Source organism: Schistocerca piceifrons, chromosome 7 (genome assembly GCF_021461385.2).
Source record: "Schistocerca piceifrons isolate TAMUIC-IGC-003096 chromosome 7, iqSchPice1.1, whole genome shotgun sequence".
Taxonomy (NCBI): Eukaryota; Metazoa; Arthropoda; class Insecta; order Orthoptera; family Acrididae; genus Schistocerca; species Schistocerca piceifrons.
In genome coordinates this window covers 51346477-51368794 of record NC_060144.1, presented here as the reverse complement: position 1 = coordinate 51368794, position 22318 = coordinate 51346477, and the positions used below count along the sequence as shown (strand labels likewise).

Below are 22318 nucleotides of genomic sequence, written 5' to 3'. Positions count from 1 at the left end.
ACACCGGTAGAATGCCACGCGGGTGGCAACGACGTGGGTGTTTTTTCGATAATAGTTAGACAATAAGTCACACATTTCTTGGAAGGACAGAGAGGCAGGTTCCCACAAAGGGGCTAACTGAGATAGCAGCTGATAGATCCATGGCGAAATCCAAGATAAAAATAACGACTTACACATAGGAGCATCGACAACGACGAAAGCCAAGAAGTGTTGCCGCAAACACTTCTCATAATCCTCCCAGTCTTCAGTGGCCTCGTCATAAGGAGGGAATGGAGGCAGAGAAGAGGAAGACAGACGATGAGTAAGCGACGTCGACAACGCCTGAATAGCAGCCGTCAGCTGTGTTTGTTGTTCAATGAGCACTTGCATAAGGTGTTCCATGTCTGCCCCATCACGAACACACAAATCCACAATGCAGTGAAAAAAAAAAATATCCGACCTCGTCGCCAAAAAGTGTTATAACCTTTAATCACCAATAATTGTGTGGATATACAAACGTAGAACAATAGCTGGTTACATGCGAACAACTCAGTATCTGTCATTCAACTGCCGTGCCATGACATGCGTTTGGCGCCATTTGTAGCTAGGTGGCGCTCCCGAGTTGCAGAGCGCCTCTATCGCCGTTTGCGCGTACTGTCGTTTCGGCACTGTTAAATGTCGAGGGCACTGTCACAACAATCTCATTTATTACCAATTTTTAATTAATTATGAATACTCATATTTTCATGCAGTTAGCAATTAAATATAAAAGAATGTTATTATTAAAAATACTGTTCAGTATTTGGTAATTAACACTTCAGTGTGCTGATAATGTGAAATATAAAGTAAAGTTAAAAAATGAAAGTTGTGGTTAACAAGAATCAAACCAGTGACATCATTAAAAGATTCAAATGCTGCTCACTCAACTACCAATGCCTCTGTTTAGATAACACTTGAAATCATTTGTCTTTAGCAGTGCTCAGATCTTCATATCTAGAAAACTGATTTCTTAGAGGGTTTTTGAGAGGTACTGTGCTGGTTTACAGAATTCATGTTCTGTCATGGACCTTCAGATCCTATAATAATGAAATGGAGGGATGGATTGGGAAAGGTAGGAAAGGAGGGGCAAGTCACTTTCATCCCTACTTGAGATGACCCCACCTGTTGTGTTGACAAGGTGGTGTAAGCAGGTTCAAATGGGTATATGTTGTAATAGTTATCCAGAGATGAAAATTTTTGCACAGGATATACTGCATGGAAAGCTGCGCCAGACCAGTTTTCAGAATGAAGAGAAAACAGACACAGATATATTAAGTATTACAGGTTCCTGAAAGGGAAGGAATTTACCTCAGACAGTTATTGAATGTGGCAAGGTATTATCTCTACCAGTATGAGATGTGAAAAATGAGCCATCTGTCTTATTTCCGTCTCATGAAACTCCTTCTGACCTGTAAATCCCATCATATGTGAGGCATGTGACCTTAATCAATGGTCTATGATAGATTCCTTCACTTTAACGAACCTGTAAAGTTTGGCAGACTGTCAGTTCAAAGTGTTTTATATGAAGTTAGTTCACATGACAGCATGTTATGTTCTACATATTTTGTTAGCACAAAAAATTACAAATATTATATCATATTTAATGTCTAACTGACACATAAAATAAGATACATCACATTAATATTTGGTAATATTTATTTTCAGAGTGGTATGTACTGGCTCCAGTTGGTGGACAAATATGCAGCCAACTGGTCAGTCCTATTGATAGCTATTGTGGAATGTATTATCATTTCCTGGGTCTATGGTGCTAACAGGTTTCTTGCCGATATACAGGAAATGATTGGTCCACAATCAGAAACATGGAAGTTTTTTTGGAGGTGGATGTGGAAAATTGTAACTCCTGCAGCCTTATTGGTAAGAAAAATACTACAAGAGATGTTCGGAAATGATTTACAATTGTGTTGTTTTACAAATGCCACTCAAACAATAGGCATGTCCTCTCATAGGATGATGTATTGATTCTTGTACAGTATGCAGATGCTGGATATCAGTTGTGAACACTGTGTATAGTAAAAGGGCAGGACTTGTTTGTTGTTAAGTAGAGAAAGCTATGGAAGGCAAATATCATGCTCAAAGATGGATCACATGGTTTCTGTGCAAGAAAGGAGCCAAAACAACAGATATTTATAAATATTTATCTGCAGTGAGTTGTCAAGAAGCTCCCACACAAAATGCTATTTATATCAGCATCACAGGATTCGCTAGCAGAACGAAATGCGTGGCCCCACACCAGCAGTGCCTGACTGTAAATTTGACTAATGGAGGTTCGTTGTTGTGGCACACACACCATATTAATCATATCTTGCTCCATCTGATGATGCTTTGTTCAATAACATGAGGGATACACTGTGAGGTAAGAGATTCAAAAACGAAGGAGATTTGCAGGCAGCTGTCCATGAGTGGTGCCTAATATCCCAAAAGAATAGTTCCGTGATGCAATAATGAGGTTCATTAATAAATAAGGTAGTAAAACTACTATTGTAAATCATTTCCAAATGCCATTCATAGAACCTATCAGTAATTAAATTTCATGATATGACATGTTTATACTCTTTTGTAGTTATTTTTAAGACCTTGTCATTAGGACAATTTTGTAACATCAGCTCCAAAATTGTGTAAACATTAATCCATGGCTCTCATTTCCCACATATCACTACAAAATTTTGTTAAATATTTGGGAATGTCAGTGATTAAACATAGCCCATTCATAACTTACATATTATCACCATTAAGGTATAAATAAGTGAATGACTGAAGGATTACATACATTTCTATAATACGTAGCACACAAACTACACTCATCAAAAATATTTTTAGTATCACCTCGGTTCATAGAGTTCCAGAACCTGTACAGAAAATTGGAATAGAGATAAACATGAACATCATCTCTGCCATTTTTATTGCTCATGAAAACCAAACATTGCATGTTGTACCACCATACAGCGAGACCTTCAGAGGTGGTGGTCCAGATTGCTGTACACACTGGTACCTGTAATACCCAGTAGCACATCCTCTTGCATTGATACATGTCTGTATTCATCGTGGCATACTATCCACAAGTTCATCAAGGTACTGTTGGTCCAGATTGTCCCACTCCTCAGTGGCAATTTGGCATAGATCCCTCAGAGTGGTTGGTGGTGGGTCACGTCATCCATAACAGCCCTTTTCAATCTATCCCAGGCATGTTCGATAGGGTTCATGTCTGGAGAACATGCTGGCCACTTTAGTCAAGTGATGTCATTATCCTGAAGGAAGTCATTCACAAGATGTGCACAATGGGGCTGTGAATTGTTGTCCATGAAGACGAATGCCTCGCCAATATGCTGCCTATATGATTGCACTATCTGTCGGAGGATGGCATTCACGTATCATACAGCTGTTATGGCACCTTCCATGTCCACCAGCATCATACGTCGGCCCCACATTATGCCACCACAAAACAACAGGGAACCTCCACATTGCTGCACTTGCTGAGTGTGCCTAAGGTGTTCAGCCTGACCAGGTTGCCTCCAAATACGTATCTGACAATTGTCTGGTTGAAGGCATATGCGACAGTCATCGGTGAAGAGAACGTGATGCCAATCCTGAGCGGTCCATTCGGTATGTTGTTGGGGCCATCCGTACTGCATGAATCCCATCAAACATTCATGGGACACACTTGAGAGGCCAGTTTTTACAATGCATCCTGCACCAGCAACGCTTTCACAGGTACAGATGGCTGTCAAGACAGTGTGGTTCAGTATTTCTGTAGGGGACTGTGGCGACTTGTTGAGTCCATGTCACATCAATTTGCTGCCTTATGCCGGGCAAAAGGAGGACTGACACGATATTAGGAGGTATGCCATGACTTTTGTCACCTCAGTATATGTCTTCTCAATATGAATCAGTTTACATACTCTTTTCATAGCTTCACTCATGACATTAATTCCCATGTTACTCAACAATGCTGACAGTATTCCATACCTCAGTATAATTTTCTCAAATAATACCCTTGCTACTGTGTTACCATCTTTCCATTCAATAGGCTCAGCTACCATTTCTCCAATCTAGTTTTAAAGGTCTAAAAAAGGTCACATCAAGTGGATGAGTCTTGAAACTGTTTTAATATTGCAAATTTTTCATTTTCACTTATTTCTTATGCCATTCTTGGTTCAGCTGCCTTGCATTTTCAGATAAAATTTTCTGTATCTTTGACACAGCTTTCACATTTCGGAACGTAATGTTCTTTTGTTCTCAGCTTAACTGTCTTGTGCTCTGTGTCCTGGGTGGTTACACCTACTGCGGGCTTGTCCACATCAACAACACTGCTGTCTCTAACTGCCTGTGGGTAGCTGACCCTTACTGCAGCTTCCTCTGCTGCATTCTGACCAATACTGCTGTCATCTTCCTGTCATGCACCAGCTGCCCCGATGTCTCTCACTCATGAGAGCGCATAGGTGACACTTTTATACATGATCTGATAGTCATATTCCTCCAGCTTTAACCTAAACGTAATCAAGCTGGGTGACAGGTTTGCTATACTATCTACTCATGTTAGTGATTGTCCGCCCCGGTAGCTGAGTGGTCAGCGTGACAGACTGTCAATCCTAAGGGCCCGGGTTCGATTCCCGGCTGGGTCGGAAATTTTCTCCTCTCAGGGACTGGGTGTTGTGTTGTCCTAATCATCATCATTTCATCCCCATCGACGCGCAGGTCGCCTAAGTGGCGTCAAATCGAAAGACCTGCACCAGGCGAACGGTCTACCCGACGGGAGGCCCTAGCCACACGACATTTCCACTTTCCATGTTAGTGATTTATGAACAGTAAATATCAGGAGCTATCTGCAAAACATGTACAGTCTAAAATCTTTTATTGCTCAGCAAATGGCTAACATCAAGTGGCTGACACAAATGAGTAGAACTAGGTGGTAGAAGCACAAATTTAATGTCCTGTTCCTGTTCCTGTTCCTGCTGCCTTTGCCCTCTTCACATTTTCACTTATCCTAATCATTAGTTCTTTATTTCTTTTCAGAAAAGATTTTACTCACTCATGCCCAGCTCAGTTGTAACAAAACCATTTTTCAAGCCTCCCTGCTTCATTGAGATATGCCTATATTCCTCAGAGGAAACTCTCATTTCACACAACACAATAATCCTTCAACCAGGCTTTTTTTCCTCACTGTTGGTTAATGCTGGTTGGCCACCTACTTTTTATTTGTACCTTGCCTTGAATTTTGTCACTTAATGTGGTATATGGAACTGCGTATTGCTCTGAAGCTTTCCAGATGCTTAATTTTCCCGATTTGACAGCTCTCACTGCATTTAGAAGAAATTCTGGTTTGTAGTTTGATTTTCATGTAGTCCCAGAACCTTTGGTATACTCGTGTGATCGGATTCACCCTACAAAAATGCAATTTTGTAATTAAGCCTACATAGTGACTAAGCTGTATTAGCAATGAACAAAAAAAACGAAACTGTATCATGTAAGACATTCGTATGCAAGCAATAATATAGCAACTTACCAGTTACACTTTGGAAGTAACAAGTGCCAGCAGAAGTTTTCGCACTGTTGTCTTGACTACATGAGTGTAGCACAAGAATCACACACCTACTGACAATGTGAATTGCCAGTTGCGCGCACTCCAACAATTAGTAAAGAATTCACGACAATGGTCAGCTGCAATGTAATTGTTAAAATGCTACGCTCAGTTATCCAAATGTGGAAGAACCGGTAAATGATCGGATTGACACCACCTGGTCGGATTCATCTCATTTTATGGCACAGTACCCTCTTTCTACATTATTTAGTGACCTCAAGGCGTATGCAACAAGTAAGTCACTTCCGATTTTCCCCCAACTCAAAACTGCTCCAGTAGACATTTTGCAAATGTTTCTGATAATTATGTAGTTCTTTTCAAAGTCCTGATGCTATGGACTTCATAATTTTGACCTTCCATGGGTTTAGCCTCAAGCCCTTGGCTAATGCAATATGTCCCAAATAGCATACCTCATTTCACAAAAATTCACATTTATCCACCTGTAGCATTATATTATGGAGTCTAAATATTTCAAATACTTCTGTTAGCTGCTTATTGGGTTCCCCTAAGGAGGTGAACAACTTGTCACTTTGTAATCCTGTCAAAATGGAATTCATCAACTTCTGAAATGTACTTTGAGCTGTTTTTAGATTCATGGGCATTAGTTTGTATTTGTAATGCCCATATTGCATACTGAAAGCCATCTTTTCTTGATCCTGTTCAGTGTAATAAGATCCAGTAATAACCCTTCACTAAATCTAGGGATGAGAAATACTTTGCCTTTCTTGATTGTAAAGAATTTTATCTGTTCATGGCAGTGGGTATATTGAATTTATGGAGATCATATTCAGTGACTGTTCACCATTTTTGCTTTCCAGTGGTATCCATCCGTTTCTGAATAAAAATTAATGGAAAATTCCAACCACTTGTGCTTGGCACTATCATGTCATTCCTTAATACCTTTCAAATGTCTCGATGGATCTCCTTTTAGTGCTTGTGGCATGCTGTAGGGCCATGAGCAAATTACCCTACTCTCTGCCTCTGGTAGCTCTTTAATTTTGTGTCTGATACTATATGTATACGCAGTTTGTATATCAGTGAATGTAACATTTCGCTGTACATGGTACATAGCTGTATAACAGCTGTTTTCTTCTTCTGCATTCAGATGACTTACTTGGATGTGCTATTTTAGTACACTTACTCTTGCTTTCAACTGTGGCTTGTTTTTACCAACACAATTCACTCTGAATGATTCCCACATCAGTGCCTACCCTGTTATTGTTTCCACTACTGACTGTGGGCAGTCTGCTGACACACTCTCATCTGTAGTGGTGGCACACTTGTTAAGCATTCTCCTGATTCTATTTTAGCTAATGCCTCAAGCACCCTTGTTGATCTTGTGTTTTGGAATGAATACCTTTCTCATTCTGTTTACCCCTATTTTTATTCAGCACAGCCATTCATCTTGGTGCCCTATTTTTTTCATTTTGCATATGCCCTGTTTGCTTCTCTCTGATAATCCCTGTTGTCTGCCTTTGTTGTGTTTCGACAGTTAATTGCTTCCTATCCTACTCGCTCTCACCTTTCCATGTGTTTCTTGCTCCATGCTTAAGAAGCCTTTCCCAAAAGAGCCTTCTCTTTCCTTTAAATGTACTATGCAGATCTCACTCTGCGACTTTGTCTTCAATTCTCTACATGATTTTTGCTCCATGTCTGAATTTGTTCTGTTGTATTTATTCTCTTTCTTGTATCTGTGCAACCATATCTAGAAGTCATGACTTATAATACTAATTTCACCGTGCTGAGCTCACATTCTTACTCTATCTTCATTTCGATCCATGCCTCATGGATCCACAGGCTTCTGGTGGCATAACTGATAACAACTCCATTTCCCTTGAAGAAGCCTTGACCCAGTAGCCCATCAAATAAAAGGTCCACATCTTCTACAGTTACATGGAAGTAACACCTCACTTGCATTCTGCTCCCCATCCTTCATGTCAGGATTACAGTTCTCTCTCTGTATTTGCAAGTGTATTAGCAATTCCTGAATCCTAATACATTTGGCTGGATTATACTTTCTGCCATTTCTCAAACAGCTTCACCAAACTAGGCTTAGCTATACCCCACTATCCACGAGAAACTTCAGGCAGTTATTAGTGCCTTCTTGGCACTCCAGTTCAGTAAGCTTGTAAGTTGACTGTTTTCTTATGCCCTTGCTTAGTTTTGCTGGATTTTACTTGACCTATGCAGGTTCCATTCGTAGCAAGTGATCTCTGAGCAGTCTCTGGCATTGTGACTGGTTTGATTCCATTTAAAACATTCATCTTGGCATGTGAGCTTATATGACTTCACCACTGACACCATGAACATGTCATTGCCCACGATTGATTTGTTTCCCTACAATTTCCTCATATTACTGGCCCTACCTTCCATATTCTTTTATTCGTACAAGAATCTCAGACTGCATGGCCTGCATATGAAGTACTTTGGGCTTTCTTTTCAGCCTTCTTTTTGGCACCACACCAGTGCCTCAGGTGATCATCTTTTCTAGGGGCCAAGGCTATTGCACTCTCTTCTGTCAGAGAGATATCTATAACCTCTTCTAAAGATAACTGTTCACTGTGCATGCACACTCATGTCTTTATCCTATTATCATAAATCCCATGGAAAAACACTGCTCGGCTCAACTTCCAAATAAGTGCAAGGCTGCCTTCTAATTCTGAATGTCACATAGTACCTCTAATAATTTCCCTTAAGTGCTGCTGTATTTTACCCAACTTTGAGCTCAGTTGTGCTGTGCTTTCTCCAAATTCTTGCCAACTGACAAACATCAGACAAGCATGGAAATGGAGTGTACTTTTGCTGGCATAGTCTTCTAGTAGTATGGTAGGTCTCAAAACTAACAACTTGTTGCATGCTGAAACAAGTATTTTAATTTTCTCGAATTTTAACAAGGTATCTTTCTGCTCAGGACTGATAAGTTCAAACACAATATAATAGCCAAGGAACTTGTTTAGAGTGGTTGTAGTGTCATTAAAGAATTGAGCTATTAATTTTAGCAAATCTGGTAACTAAAGGATTGCCTACTGGGTGACTCATGCACATTAGTTCCTTGAAAGAATTATCACATCATATGACATGCCTGCTAGCTTTTTAACTCACAGTGGGAACTCCTCTGCTACTGTTGCTGCTGCTGTGTGCTGTGTGCTATGAAGCATTGCCCTTGTGCTGTTGTCCATTGTCACCACTGCTGTTGCTGCTGCTGCTGCTGATGATGATGATGTGTGCCTTCTGCTGCCCTGAACCATCATCCATACCTTCATGCTGCTGTCTGTAGCTGCCAGTGCCACTGCACTGTCTGTAAACTTATGCTACTGTTGCCCCATGCTGCCTGGATGCCTGCCAGGATGACTTCTTTGTTCCTAGGCACCATCTGTTGCTGAGGTAGTCGTGGCCTCCTCTTCTTTCTTCTACTGGTGCCATCCATTCCTTGGCACTGAAGGGTCTACCTTCTTCTTCATGAGAGCAGGATGGCAGGAACACTATTTAATTCACCTGGTTCCTGGTTCTGCCACTGGTCTGCATTCTGGTTGTTCAAATAATACAAAACAGGTTCTCAAACTCAGTCCACCATTTTACATAGTGTCGGACTGAGTGGGTTTGATGTTACAAATAGAACTCACCTACTCCAGTATCACATAGCATGGCAACAACCACATGCTAATCGATGAGCAACTCCACATCTGACACCAGAAAAGAAAAAGTCCTATAACTAATGTGGGAATGGCATACTGAACGTTTTGAAGGAATTATGGAACTCGGTCAAGAAATATGTGAACAAAAGGCAAGACTTGGACAATTATAATCTTTAATGCTTGTCTGAGCAAAAAGTGAATGAATGACTTGACTGAAACTACACTATTCCTGACTGTACTTTCCCATAGAGAGAGGTATGCAGTTAAGTATGAGCACGAGCGGAGCCAGAGCGAGTACTACACTTCCAGAACCTGGGCCTGGCCTAAACAGATGTCTCTCGTGTGTGCCTGTCTGAACTCAGCTCCTCTATAGGTAATGCCATCTCCAAGTTTACACTATGTCAGGTCAAGTAGCCCCCTCCACATTGGCACTTCCGGCCACTGTTCTGCGAGCCCCTCATGTATGTGCCCATATATGATCGACGCCAACATCTTGCCGTGCCTTGCACTTCTTCATTTCAGCTCCATTTTGACATCCTGACATGCCCAATTATGCCCTGCTGGTGGTAATTTCTTTGCACTTTTTAGGCAAATGTAGTCATTCTAGCTTCTGTTTCTTGCCTTTCATGCATTCAATTTTCTAAATATGCAACAGTAAATGATCTGATGGTCACAGTGAGTGTAAGTCTGTAGATGTTTGCTGGTGTTGCTGTAGTGCGTGGGAAGCTGTCATCATTGAGTGGCTATAGGAGGATACAAGATGACAGACAAACTTTCTAGTTAGTGGGATGAATGGCAGCTTGCAGTAAAAGTAAAAAAAAAGTAAGTTAATGTGTGTGAGTAGGAAAAACAATCTCCTATTGCTCTAATACAGCATTAGTGCTGTTTTACTTGACACAGTCACATTGATTAAATACCTAAGCATAATGTTGTAATATGAAATGGAGTGAGCACTTGAGATTGGTAGTTGGGAAGGTGAATGACCAGCTTTGGTGTATTGGGAGCCCTTTAGGAAAGTGTGGCTCATCTACACTGATCAGCCAGAACATTATGACCAGTGACCTACTATTGATAAAAATTTGTCTAGGTGATAGCAGCATCACCTGGTGAGGAATGACCGTTAATCAGACACATGCACAATGGATATAGTATCAGTGAGTGTGCTGTCCGTGTGTAGACTGAGGAAGTTGCACAATCAATCAGTCGACTGCTGGCAGATTGTGATGACCCGGAGGCTCAGCTTGAGCATTTTGGAAACTGCACAACTTGTTGGGTGTTTGAGGACCACTGAGGTGAGTGTCTTCAACATATGACATGGGGTTTGGCGACCACCTCTCATTACAGATGTTGGATGTTGGACATTGGACATCAGAGGCTGGGAAGACTGGTAAAACAGCACAGGGGGTGAATTGTGGCAGAAGAATTAGCATTGGACTTTAATGTTTGACTGAGTACAAGCATGTCTGAACATACAGTGTACTGAACACTACTAACAATGGGCCTTCATAACCGACAACCCATGCACATGTCATTGTTAACACCATGGCATCAGCAACTACGACTGAAAAGGGCACGCAACCATCAGCACTGAATGTTGATACAGTGGCAGAATATTGCAAGGTGTGATGAACCCAGATACCTTCTGTATCATGCTAATGGTATGGTGCGAATTCATCATCTTCCATGGGAACAGCTCCTTGACACCTGCACTGTAGGATGCAGTCAAGCTGGCGGCCGCTCTATTAAGCTCTGGGGAACATTCACACAGGTATCCATGGATCCAGTGGAACTCATGCAAGGCACCATGACAGCCAAGGAGTATCACACACTTGGTGGCAGGCCACGTACACTCCTTCATGACCATATGTTTCTCAATGGCAGTGGCATTTAACAAGATAATGTGCCATGTCACAAGACCAGTAGTATGGTGGAGTGGTTCGAGGAACACAGCGGCAAGTTCCAATTGATGTGTTGCCCCCCCACTCAACTTGCCAGATTTGAACGAACCCAATAGAACACATCTGGGATGGGATTGAACATGGTGTCAGAGCTCATCAACCCCCCCCCCCCCCCCCCCCCCCCCACTGGAATTTATGGAAATTAAATGAGGTGACTTGTGTGTGAAGATGTGGTGCCAACTCTTACCAGTGACCTACCAAGGCGTCACTGCTTCCATGACATGACGCATCACTCCTGTTACTTGTGCCAAAGGTAGACACACTGGCTATTAGGTAGGTGGTTGTAATGTTCTGGCTGATAAGTGTATGAAGGAGATCATGTATAGAACACTTATGTGTCACATTCTTTAGTACTGTTAGAGTGTTTTGGACACCCACCATGTCGGATTAAAGGAAGACATCGAAGCAATTCAGAGGCGGGCTGCCAGATTTGTTAGGAGTAGGTTTGACCAACATGCAAGCATTATGGGGATGCTTCATGAACTCAAATTGGAATTCCCGGAGGGAAGATGGCATAATTTTCACAAAACAATAATAAGAAAATTTAGAGAACAGGCAAGTTCAACACACATTTTGTGTAAGGACCAGAAAGATAAGAAAAATTAGGCTTGTACAGAGAGATATAGACAGCCAATTTTGCTTTTCTCTGATTACAAGTGGAACAGGAAAGGGAAAGACAAGTTGTGGTATGAGGTACCCTCAGCCAAGCCCTATACCAAGCAAGTTGGCACAGTGGTTAGCACACTGGACTCGCATTCGGGAGTACAATGGTTCAAACCTGTGTCCAGGCATCCTGATTTAAGTTTTCCATGATTTCCCTAAATCGCTTTAGGTAAAAGGAAAGACGTGGCCAACTTCCTTCCCCACCCTTCCCTAATCCTATGGGACCAATATCTTCGCTGTTTGGTCCCCTCTCCCCAAACCAACCAAGCACCATATGGTGGCTTGCAAAGAATGTATGTAGATGGAGAAGTATTAAGTATAATAGAAACATGTACTTCTTTGAGACGTGCAGAAAATAGTGCATAAAAACATGGTAGACTTAGCATATAAAACACAAAACAACTATGATGCATGTCACTAGAGAGCTACAAGAAAATGTAAATGAAGGAAATGAAATGCGAACATTAGAATATAACAGCCAAAATTAAAATATTGAAGTGATTTAACAGAGCAAGTGTTGCCAACTGATAATACAGGAGGTACTGAGTAGTTATAATTAAAGTGCAGCTACCCACACGGTCTGGTATTGTAATTATCATATGACAGCAAACTGGTAAATATGATAATGTGATTTACCACGGCAAAAAATTTGTTTGAATTTTGGCTTCCACATGCAAATCTGCTGCTGTGAATGCAAGAAAGACATTTACAAATGTTTCTATTTGTAATGGAATAGGACACGGGCAGGAAAGGTCGAACAAGTGAGAAAGGCATAATGTTGATTTTGTTATTAACTGCCACTTTCACTCTTTGTTCAGTACAAACACTGAAGATGTCGATAAGGTGCTGAATTCATAAAATGACATGATCAACAGTTGCTCACAGCAGTCCCAGTGGAAAGTAGCAAAATGTTCCTGTATACTGGCCTTCGGATCAGGCAGATTCTGAACGTGTCCTATAAATGGGTTCTTTCAGGTATCCCCAGAGACAAAAGTCAAATGGATTTAGATCAGGTGATCATGTAGGCCATGCTGGAAAACCTCTGGAGATACCATGTTCATGAAAGGTTGCATTAGGTGGGTCTTTCACTTGGTGAGCAATGTGAGCTGTTGTCCAGCCTTGCATGAGAGCAGTGGTTTCCACACAGTGGCGCTCTTATAAAGCAGGAATCACATGCTGTGCAAGAAGCTTTCAGTAACATGCAGACTTGGCAGGTCATCTAGGGGTATTCTTTTCAAGGATGAACAGACTGAGAATGAAGGTACTTGTGAATACACGCCACACAGTCACAGTGTCGTAGCTCTTCGCGCACAGCATGTGGTCTAACATTACGTCAAATTTGGCAATTCCGTGTATTCAGTGCACCCTGTAGTGTAAAATGTGCCTTATCGCTCCATAGAATATTGTTCGGTCAGTGATGTGAGTCCGTGCCACAAACAGAAGAGCAGATTCATAATTTTGCAGTGGATCATGGTGTTTTAGTTGCTGCGCCATTTGGATCTTCTACAGGTGCCAGTGCAAAATACATTGCAAAACTTTCCATACTGTTGATCATGGGATGGACAATTTTTGTGACACTGCACAAGCACTAGCTCTGTCAAGGGTACATGCTGCACAGTCGGTTACAGCAACAGCAACATCATCAGTAACTTCCACTGGGATAGGGCCCCTACCACTGACCAGTGTTTTCAAATTTCATTATCTTTTTCTGTATACCATGTTGGGTCTGTGCTCAGACCTTTCAGTCAGTGATACTCTCTCAATGTAGTACTGCAATTGCTGCTGTTCACATAAAACAGTTTCACTAACAGTGGATGGTCTCACTTTTCAATAGCCATTCTGTTCATTCACCTTCGGCTTGTGGAATGACAGTGTAGATGTCATGGTGTCATACAAACAGTTTACAGTGCCAGATTGCACCTGGTGGACAGTATTTTAACTAATATTTTTTCAGCATAAATCAGGTGGGCATTAACACATTAGCATATCCAACAAGTTCCGTTGCCATAGGATAATTGCAGCCCACACTGGATCTCTGTGACCAGCTGCACTTTAATTATAACCACCCAGTACCTATTGAGACATAAGAAGTATAGCTTGGGTTAAAATAAAATGTAAGTAGAGGAATTTTCTAGCAAAAGATATAAACAAAGTTAAAGCATGAACATTTTGAAATTAGAGCGTATATACTAGAAAATGAGAAAATGTTTTGTTTGGAAGTGAAAAATACTAACAAGAAAATTGCAATTCAGTAACTGTTTATTATCAAGCATTTTGTGTATATTTAACAATAAGAATGAGATAGCTACAGGGAAAACTTAAATACCGTAGCTGTAATATAAACCTACATTGCCACTTCCATTCTAACACTTATGAACATGTTATAGTTAAACTGTTATTGCTGGAATTCATAAAAATGACATGAGTATTTTTTAAACTGTAAGTGTAAAATTGTAATTTCTATGTTATGGTGACAAGATTAATTTTTATATATTAACCTTTTTTGTAGTTCATTTTGTTCTTCAATTGGATTGAGTATGCTCCAGTGAGTTATGGAGATTACAAGTATCCAAGATGGGCAGATGGTGTTGGATGGGCTATTGGTGTCTTCCCTGTATGTGTCATTATTGGAATGGGCATTATGAAGATCCACTCTGTGACAGAAGGAACATTTACCGAGGTAAGATGGAAGCCAGTAACAAAGAAGCCAATAACAAAGTTGTTCATATACAGTAATTTTTAAAATGTTTTGTCAGTATTATTTTCTATATTATCCTTTCACAACACAGATAGTATGTTGCACAGTCTGTGAATAATTAGAGACACATTTAGATGAAATGAAGTTCAACAGTGTGAAAACCAAATACTCTGAGTATTGTCAGAAAGTTGCTTTTTATTTAGCATATGGCTAATACAGACATATCATAAAAATAAATTACATATACATATGTACATATTTACACACAAGAAACTTAAGTTTGACTTTACAACTGAATATCCAGTCTTTCAATCCAGCCCACTGCATCTGGAATTGCTAGCAGGAAGTCCTCAACACCTTGGTAGGCTCGAATCCTGCATTCACTGCCAATGTGGTGAACAGTCTGGCATGGAGCCCCACAGTCACAGGCGGAATAAGGCAGCTTCTTCCACTTAAAGAGAGCATCCCCTGCATCGGCCATGGCCAGTATGGATTCTGTTTAGAGTAATTCAGGTCTTGTGTGATAGGTCGAATCCAGTTGGAAGTTTAGTACCTGAGAAGATGTTATGCAGGTGCACATCTGTCACTGCTTCCCACCAACCTTTCCATTCTTCAAGGGGTTTGAAATCCTTAGCAACCATGTCAGTGGCATTGCACAGAGTTGGATGGCATGATTTCAGCCTCTTACAATTTAAAAGTGGCAGGTTGCTATGCATGGGTAGGTTAGAATTCCTGGAGATCTTGTGGAATTCCCTCATAAGGGCAGTACATCTGTGTAGATCAGGAGGCATTATACTGGTTAACAGTGGACGCCAATAATCTGGAGTAGATCTGATTGCACCAGATATAATGCACATTGTCATATTCAGCTTGGTGGCAACAAGCCTTGTATGATGACTGTTCATCCAAACAGGTGCACAATACTCAGCACTTGAGTGCACCAAGCCCAGAGCTGAAGATCGCAGGGTCGTTGCTGAAGATCCCCAGGTAGCTCCGCATAGCTTATGGAGGATGTTGTTTCCTCAACTTTTGAGCTAAGTTAAGAAGGTGTCGTTTGAAGCATAGTGTATGGTCCAGGATGACACCAAGATATTTTGGGTTCCAATTATGGTGAAGAATTCTGTCTCTGAAACTTACTTCCAGTTTTACAGTCACCAACTGATTATTTAAATGGAAGCGACACACTTCTGGTTCGCTCACACTTGGGTGGAGTCTCCAGATTTTGAAGTAATAAGCTAATACAGACAGGTCATTGGTTAGAATGTCTTTTGTTGTCTTCATTTCCTGGTGTTGTGCAACTAGAGCCAGGTCATTGTCATAGCAGAATTTTCTGGACGAATTGTCCGGTAGATCAGATAGATATAGATTGAACAGTAATGGTGAGAGAACTGATCCTTGGGGCAATACATTGTTTAGCTTCCTCTCCTTACTTATGTTGCTTCCAGTGATTACCTGGAACTTCTAGCATGCTATTAATCAGTTGAGTCATTGTCTGCAGGATATTATGCAGAGAAATTTGTAAAGGCCTTCCCTTCACACAGTGTCAAAGGAAGCAGTTAGATCAACAAATGCCACAGATGTTTTCTGCTTCATTTCGTATCCTGACTCCATGAAGGATGTGAGAGACCATACTTGGTTGCAGAAGCTATGCCCTGGTCTGAAGTCTGCCTGATCGACTGGAACATTCTCTAGGATAGCTCTACTTATTCTGTTATATACTAACCTTTCAAAAAGCAGCAACTAAGTAGGGCAATGGGGCGATAGCTTTCTACAATGTTGCTGGGTTTGTCAGGTTTTAGAACAGATATTAACTATGCCTTTTTAAACTCCTATGGAAGTTGACCAGTCAGCAGGGTGTCAGTGAAGAATTCTGCCAGCCATTTCTTAGCTTTTCCTCCCATATGGATTGTAATTCTAATATGTGGAACATATAGTACCTTAGCAATCATGTCAGTTTATCATACCACCATTTCATAATATATGATGAATTACAAAACATCTTTGTTATTAGTGATGACTTATTACTGATAAAGTAAAAAGTAATATCCAGTATTAGATACGTAGAAAATATCCCATCCAGACTAATAGTACCAGTATTATCATTACTTCATGTTTCACTAATAGATTATTGTCATATTACATATACTTTTTTAATTATTTTTCTTGGCAGTAATGCCATGACATATATTTTGCAATGTTTTCTCTCATAGCTCAGTTGAGTGGCAAGTACAATTAATAAAAGTATTGAAAATTTCTGATAAAAATATCCTTAACAATATGACTGAAAAATTATCTGCAGGTGTAGTGAACTACAGACAGTAACATAAAACAAAAGTCTTTTTATCAAATACTTTCCTTTATTTTTTTAAATTCATGCATCATCTGTACATCTTTTAATTAAGTAAAAAATTCAGCAATATGAAATCAAGTGAAGTTATACATTAAATTATTGATCCAGCTGTTTGGAACAGTTTTAATACTTAATTCTTATTTAAACTGACATAAACTATTTTGGTTTTTTCCAGCTAAATTTAACGCTGTAAAACTAACACAGAAATATGTATGTATTTAATAAAAACTATTGGTTGAAACTTCAAACTGATTTGGCAGTAGTGCAAGTAGAGCTAGCAGTTTTGCAGGCTGCAGTAGTAATGTTAGGCTTAAACCAGAAGTCACAGTTAAATTTAAACCCTCTAAATGTGAGAAAATATACAGGAGATGTTTTAAGTCTTTTGCTCAAGTGTAGCTGTCTCCAATAGGGTCAATGCTTTTAAGACTGATGAGAAAAGCATTCAGACAACCCAAGAAGTTGTGCAGCAGTTTGACACAAGGAGCATAATGTGCAAGCTATGTGTAGGGGAAAAGTTTTAAGAAAACCAAGAAGGTGTTATTGCTCGATAGAAGTCGCAGTTAGGGAATACCAGGACTCATTGGAAACTCTTTGCGAAGTAACTACCAGGTAACTAGTATTTTAAAGCCAAGTGGAGTGCTCTGTTATGTCACCTGTAATTTTAGGCTCTTTAGGAAAGGACTTTGGGAAAAATCATCTAGTAATTGTACGTGTGCTTGTAACAGCTTGGGCTGTAATCTTAATTACGCAAGTGAGGATAACATCCGGCACAATGCTGAGAATACTCCTCGCACTTATGTGCAGATGGTGCTATCATGGGACTAACCTGGTTTTAGCCTCTTCTTGGTTTCACTACAAGTTCATTGCCTCAAAACTGGAAAGTTTATAGGTCTTGAATTGTGTTAAACAACAGCGAATCTAACACCACTGTTTTTAGTTTCCTTGTTCACACATTTATTAAATTTAAATTGACTTTCTGGATGATGACCAACTTCTTAACTCTTCTGTTTGTATATCACTAAAGCAAAGCTAGTCCATACAATCAGTGACAGTTCAATGGCAACATATATCATAGACTTCATCCTTCCTCCAATCTTAATTCATAAAAACATTGCCATATCAACACAGTTCTCTATTAAAGTCATTATAAACATTTAGTATGGCACGAGTCAGTAACACATGTATAAGGTTCAAACTATTGAATATAGCTCTTATTCTTATCAGCCAAAGAAGTTTACAAAACTACTGAATGACACTTAGATGTTAGAATGACACTATATGTTAATTGAAGCAGTTTGGAAGACAGATTGACTTTCATTCATTTCACTACACAACAGGTCCGAGTGGTCGCGAACTCTCACAAATGAATAAGCTTGTTGATTGTTAACTGCAAACTTTTACACAGTTTCCATGATGCAAGCTGCGAATTTTCATTACGATGTAATCATGGTGATTACTTATGGGGAGTCATACAAAATCAGTAACAACTTACAATGAGAGGTACTGCATCATGGTACTGCTAAGATTCCCAAGTCAACAAAAACAAAACGAGGATAATGGAATGCAGTCAAATTAAATCAGATGATGGAAATGAGACACTTGCAGTAGAAGATAAGTTCTACTATCTGGGAAGCAAAATAACTGATGATGGTCAAAGTAGAGAGGATGTAAAATGTAAACTGGCTCGGGCAAGGAAAGTGTTTCTGAGGAAGAGAAATTTGCTAACATAAAGTATAAATTTAAGTGTCAGGAAGACATTTCTGAAAGTATTTGTATGGAGTGTAGCCATGTATGGAAGTGAAACATGGATAATAAATAGTTTAGACAAGAAGAGAATAGAACCTTTCAAAATGAGGTGCTACAGAAGAAAGCTGAAGAATAGGTGGATAGATCACATAACTAATGAGGAGGTACTGAATAGCATTGGGGAGAAGAGGAATTTGTGGAACAACATGACTAAAAGAAGAGATTGGTTGGTAGGACACGTTCTGAGGCATCAAGGGATCACCAATTTAGTACTGGAGTGAAGAATGAAGGGTAAAAATTGTAGAGGGAGACCAATGGATGAATACACAAAGCTGAATCAGAAGGATGTAGGTTGCAGTAGTTACTTGGAGATGAAGCTTGCACAGAATAGAGTAGCATGAAGAGCTGCATCAAACCAGTCTCTGGACTGAAGACCACAACAACAACAACAAGATTCCCAAACACAGACTGAAGATTTTATTTCACATAATACACAGTCCAGTCACATTAATGTGACCAGTACCTGTGTTTGCTGTCAGTGTGCAATAATCACTCACAGACAGCAGGTGACAGTACTAGCAGTGGAGGGTATGTGAAATGTGTTGGGGGATGACACAGAAAACAGCGCAGTCATTGTCATGATATGGAAATGGAATGATTTATATGCCATCCAAAAGGGCACAATCATTGGCTTTTGTGCCAACTTTGGAAGAATATCCAAATGGTTAAGCTTGTAAACTGTTCACACATTGCTGTGGTTAAAGTATACCATGCACGGCAAATTGGCAGGTATCCAAAACCGGCTCCAGGGCAACTGTTGTGCACCATCGGCTATAGATGACAGGGGTGAATGATGGCTATGGAGATGTGTATGAATAGAGGTGCCAATGCTGAGCAACTGACTGCCCAGACGAACCAAGGGCAACCAACAGTGTCTCCTCAATGACCATTCACTGAACATTGCTGTATATGGGCCTCCACAACAGGCACCTAGTTCAAGCACCCATGCTGACTGCTGTTCATCAGCAATGAAGGCTGGAATTTGCATACCAGTACCACCGTTGGATGTCCATTGAGAGGCAACAGATGGCCTCTTCAGATGTATCTTTTTTCAAGCTTCATTGGACAGATGGCAGTTGTGTGTAAAGTGTGAAATGTCTGAAAGCAAATGCTCTGTAACAATCGATGGAAGGGTCCAGGCCAGAGAGCATTCCCAGTGTGATCTAATCTTTATGGAAGGTACAATGGATCAATACAAGTATGAATCTATCCTTGGTGACCACGTCCACCACAAGATGCAGTTTGTTTTTCATTAACACTATGACAACTACCAGCAGTGCAATGTGTCACTCAGCTCCCATTGTAGGTGCATGGTTTAAAGGGCACCAGGATGAGTTTACTGTATGCCTCTGGACACCACGCTCCCTGGATTCAAACCCAATTGAGAATCTGTGGGACCAACTCGATCAGGCTGTTCACATCATGGATTCTCACCTGATAAACGTAGCACAGCTTTCCACGGCACTAGATTCGACATAGCTTCACGTCCCTGTTGGTACCTTCCAAAAACTTACTGACTCTCTTCCTGCACACATCTCACACTGCTAAAGGTGATTATTCAGGCTTTTGAGAGATGGCAGTGTGTATGGTCAGTTAACAATGTAAAAAAAATTACAAAATTATTTGTCATGCCTCAGTCTGAATTAACAATCTATAGGCACAATTTCTGTAGATTCTTATAATTAGTTATTAATTCAGTTCTAGAGGGTGTCTTTTGGTTCAGAAAAATGGAGCCAACAGAAGCATACTGTAGACTTTTAAAATTAAGCAAGTAAATGGCATGAATGGCAAAAATAAAATTGTATGTGTCTGAATTAATTACAAGTTAAGAGACAAACAGTCATGATTGCAGGGTTGTAATTATTATTTATTTACCAGTGATGCATTTTGCCTGATAAGGTACATTCAGATTGGCTGATATGAGCTGGGAATATTTGTCAAGAGCAGTTATCTGCTGGAACACTTTGTATGCTCAGTATCCCATGTGCCTAACATCATTTAACATCACCTGATCTGAAGATGCCTGAATTAGGTGAAATGCATCACTGGTAAATAACAATAATTACAACCCTGCAACAAAGACTGGTTCTCCATCATATTTTACTGCTGTGAATTGAAAATTGGTTTAGTTATGATTATCTTTTAAGTCAATTAGTTTTCAAAAACACGAATGTAGTTATTTACTGAGTGGTATGCATTCTCTCGAAACTAATGATTAGCTCATTCAGCTATGTCCATTAGATGAATCTGGCCTTGGCAGTCAGAGACTGTGGCTGTGTGTGGTGGGTGTGGGTGGGTGGGTGAGTGGGTGGTTGCGTGCGTGCGCGTGTGTGTGTTGTCTAATTCCAGCGGCAGCATTTTTGACCAAAAGCGTACATGTTTGACAGTCTTTTTGTCATACCTAATCGCAACTCAGCATTTCGACTGTGGTGAGTAGTAAACTATCCTTTCATAATATTGTCATTATTCCATCCTGGATTTTCCATTGTTTGAAAATGTGGGGAATGTGTTAATGTTGTTGTTGTTGTAGAGTTTGCTAAATCACTCATTCACTTGCATTATAGATGACATGGTTTACATCTTAATGCTTCTGGTAAGATAATACCCACATAGCTAATTGCAGAAGCCTGCAGCGATTTAGCTATATAATGAACAGTCAATGTTTATCTGACCGTGATGGTCAGATGATAACAATAATATTTACTGATCAGTTAGGTTCAAATAACAGAAGAAAAGTACTTTATCATGAATAATAAACAATTCCTTGTTTACAATGTTTACAGAGAAATGAAAAGAAGAATGCTGGGAGAAATTTATAAAGCAGATACCATTGACAAAAAGTTTAACTGTTTCTTAACATATTCCTGTGGAACTTTGAGCATTGTTTTCAACTATTACAAATAGAACAGAAGCAATAATAAGTGATGCATATCTCCTATGACTAAAGTATTATGTTCTAGGGAGAGAGATGTCTACACAGTTTAGACAATAAGCAGTAATCAAGATTTCAAACTCCATTATGATCAGTTTTGGAAAATTCTCTAGTCTGTCACTATCTCCTATGACTAAAGTACTATGTTCTAGGAAGAGAGATGTCTACACAGTTTAGACAACAAGCAATAATCAAGATTTCAAACTCCATTATGATCAGTTTTGGAAAATTCTCTAGTCTGTCACTAAAAGAGCAAAATGTAGTACTACACTGACAAATTAAAACACTCCACAGATAAGGCAAAAATAATTTGATACATTATTAATGTGATCAAAATGAAATAGAGACTCCAGAAAATAGCTCTAATACAAATGGTTTGCTTATGATGCAAATGTAATAATCAAGGGCCCAAACTCAAACTCTGCAGGCACAACTCAACTGATAGCTGAACATGTGTACAAGTGATTCACAGCTAACAGTTTAAGTTCTGATCTTACAAAGGATTATATTATGCATTTTCACAACAGCTATAAAAGACATGTTACTACCAGAAGTAGTCATTAATGCTCATACAATAAAAGACACACACTGTGTAAATTTACTTAGGCTCCAGCTAGATAATAGGTTAGCAGACACAGACACAATGGAGTCAACAGAACTAT

The 22318-nt window shown here is 39.9% G+C and overlaps 1 protein-coding gene across 1 annotated transcript in view; it reads left to right on the top strand.

Annotated features, from left to right (window-relative positions):
• LOC124805414 (sodium- and chloride-dependent glycine transporter 1-like) overlaps positions 1 to 22318 on the top strand; it is a 224514-nt gene that overhangs the window by 177714 nt on the left and 24482 nt on the right. Inside the window, exons 8-9 of the mRNA XM_047265976.1 lie at positions 1684 to 1893; positions 14380 to 14550. Of these exons, the coding sequence (XP_047121932.1) occupies positions 1684 to 1893; positions 14380 to 14550 (381 nt within the window). The remainder of the gene's footprint in view (positions 1 to 1683; positions 1894 to 14379; positions 14551 to 22318) is intronic.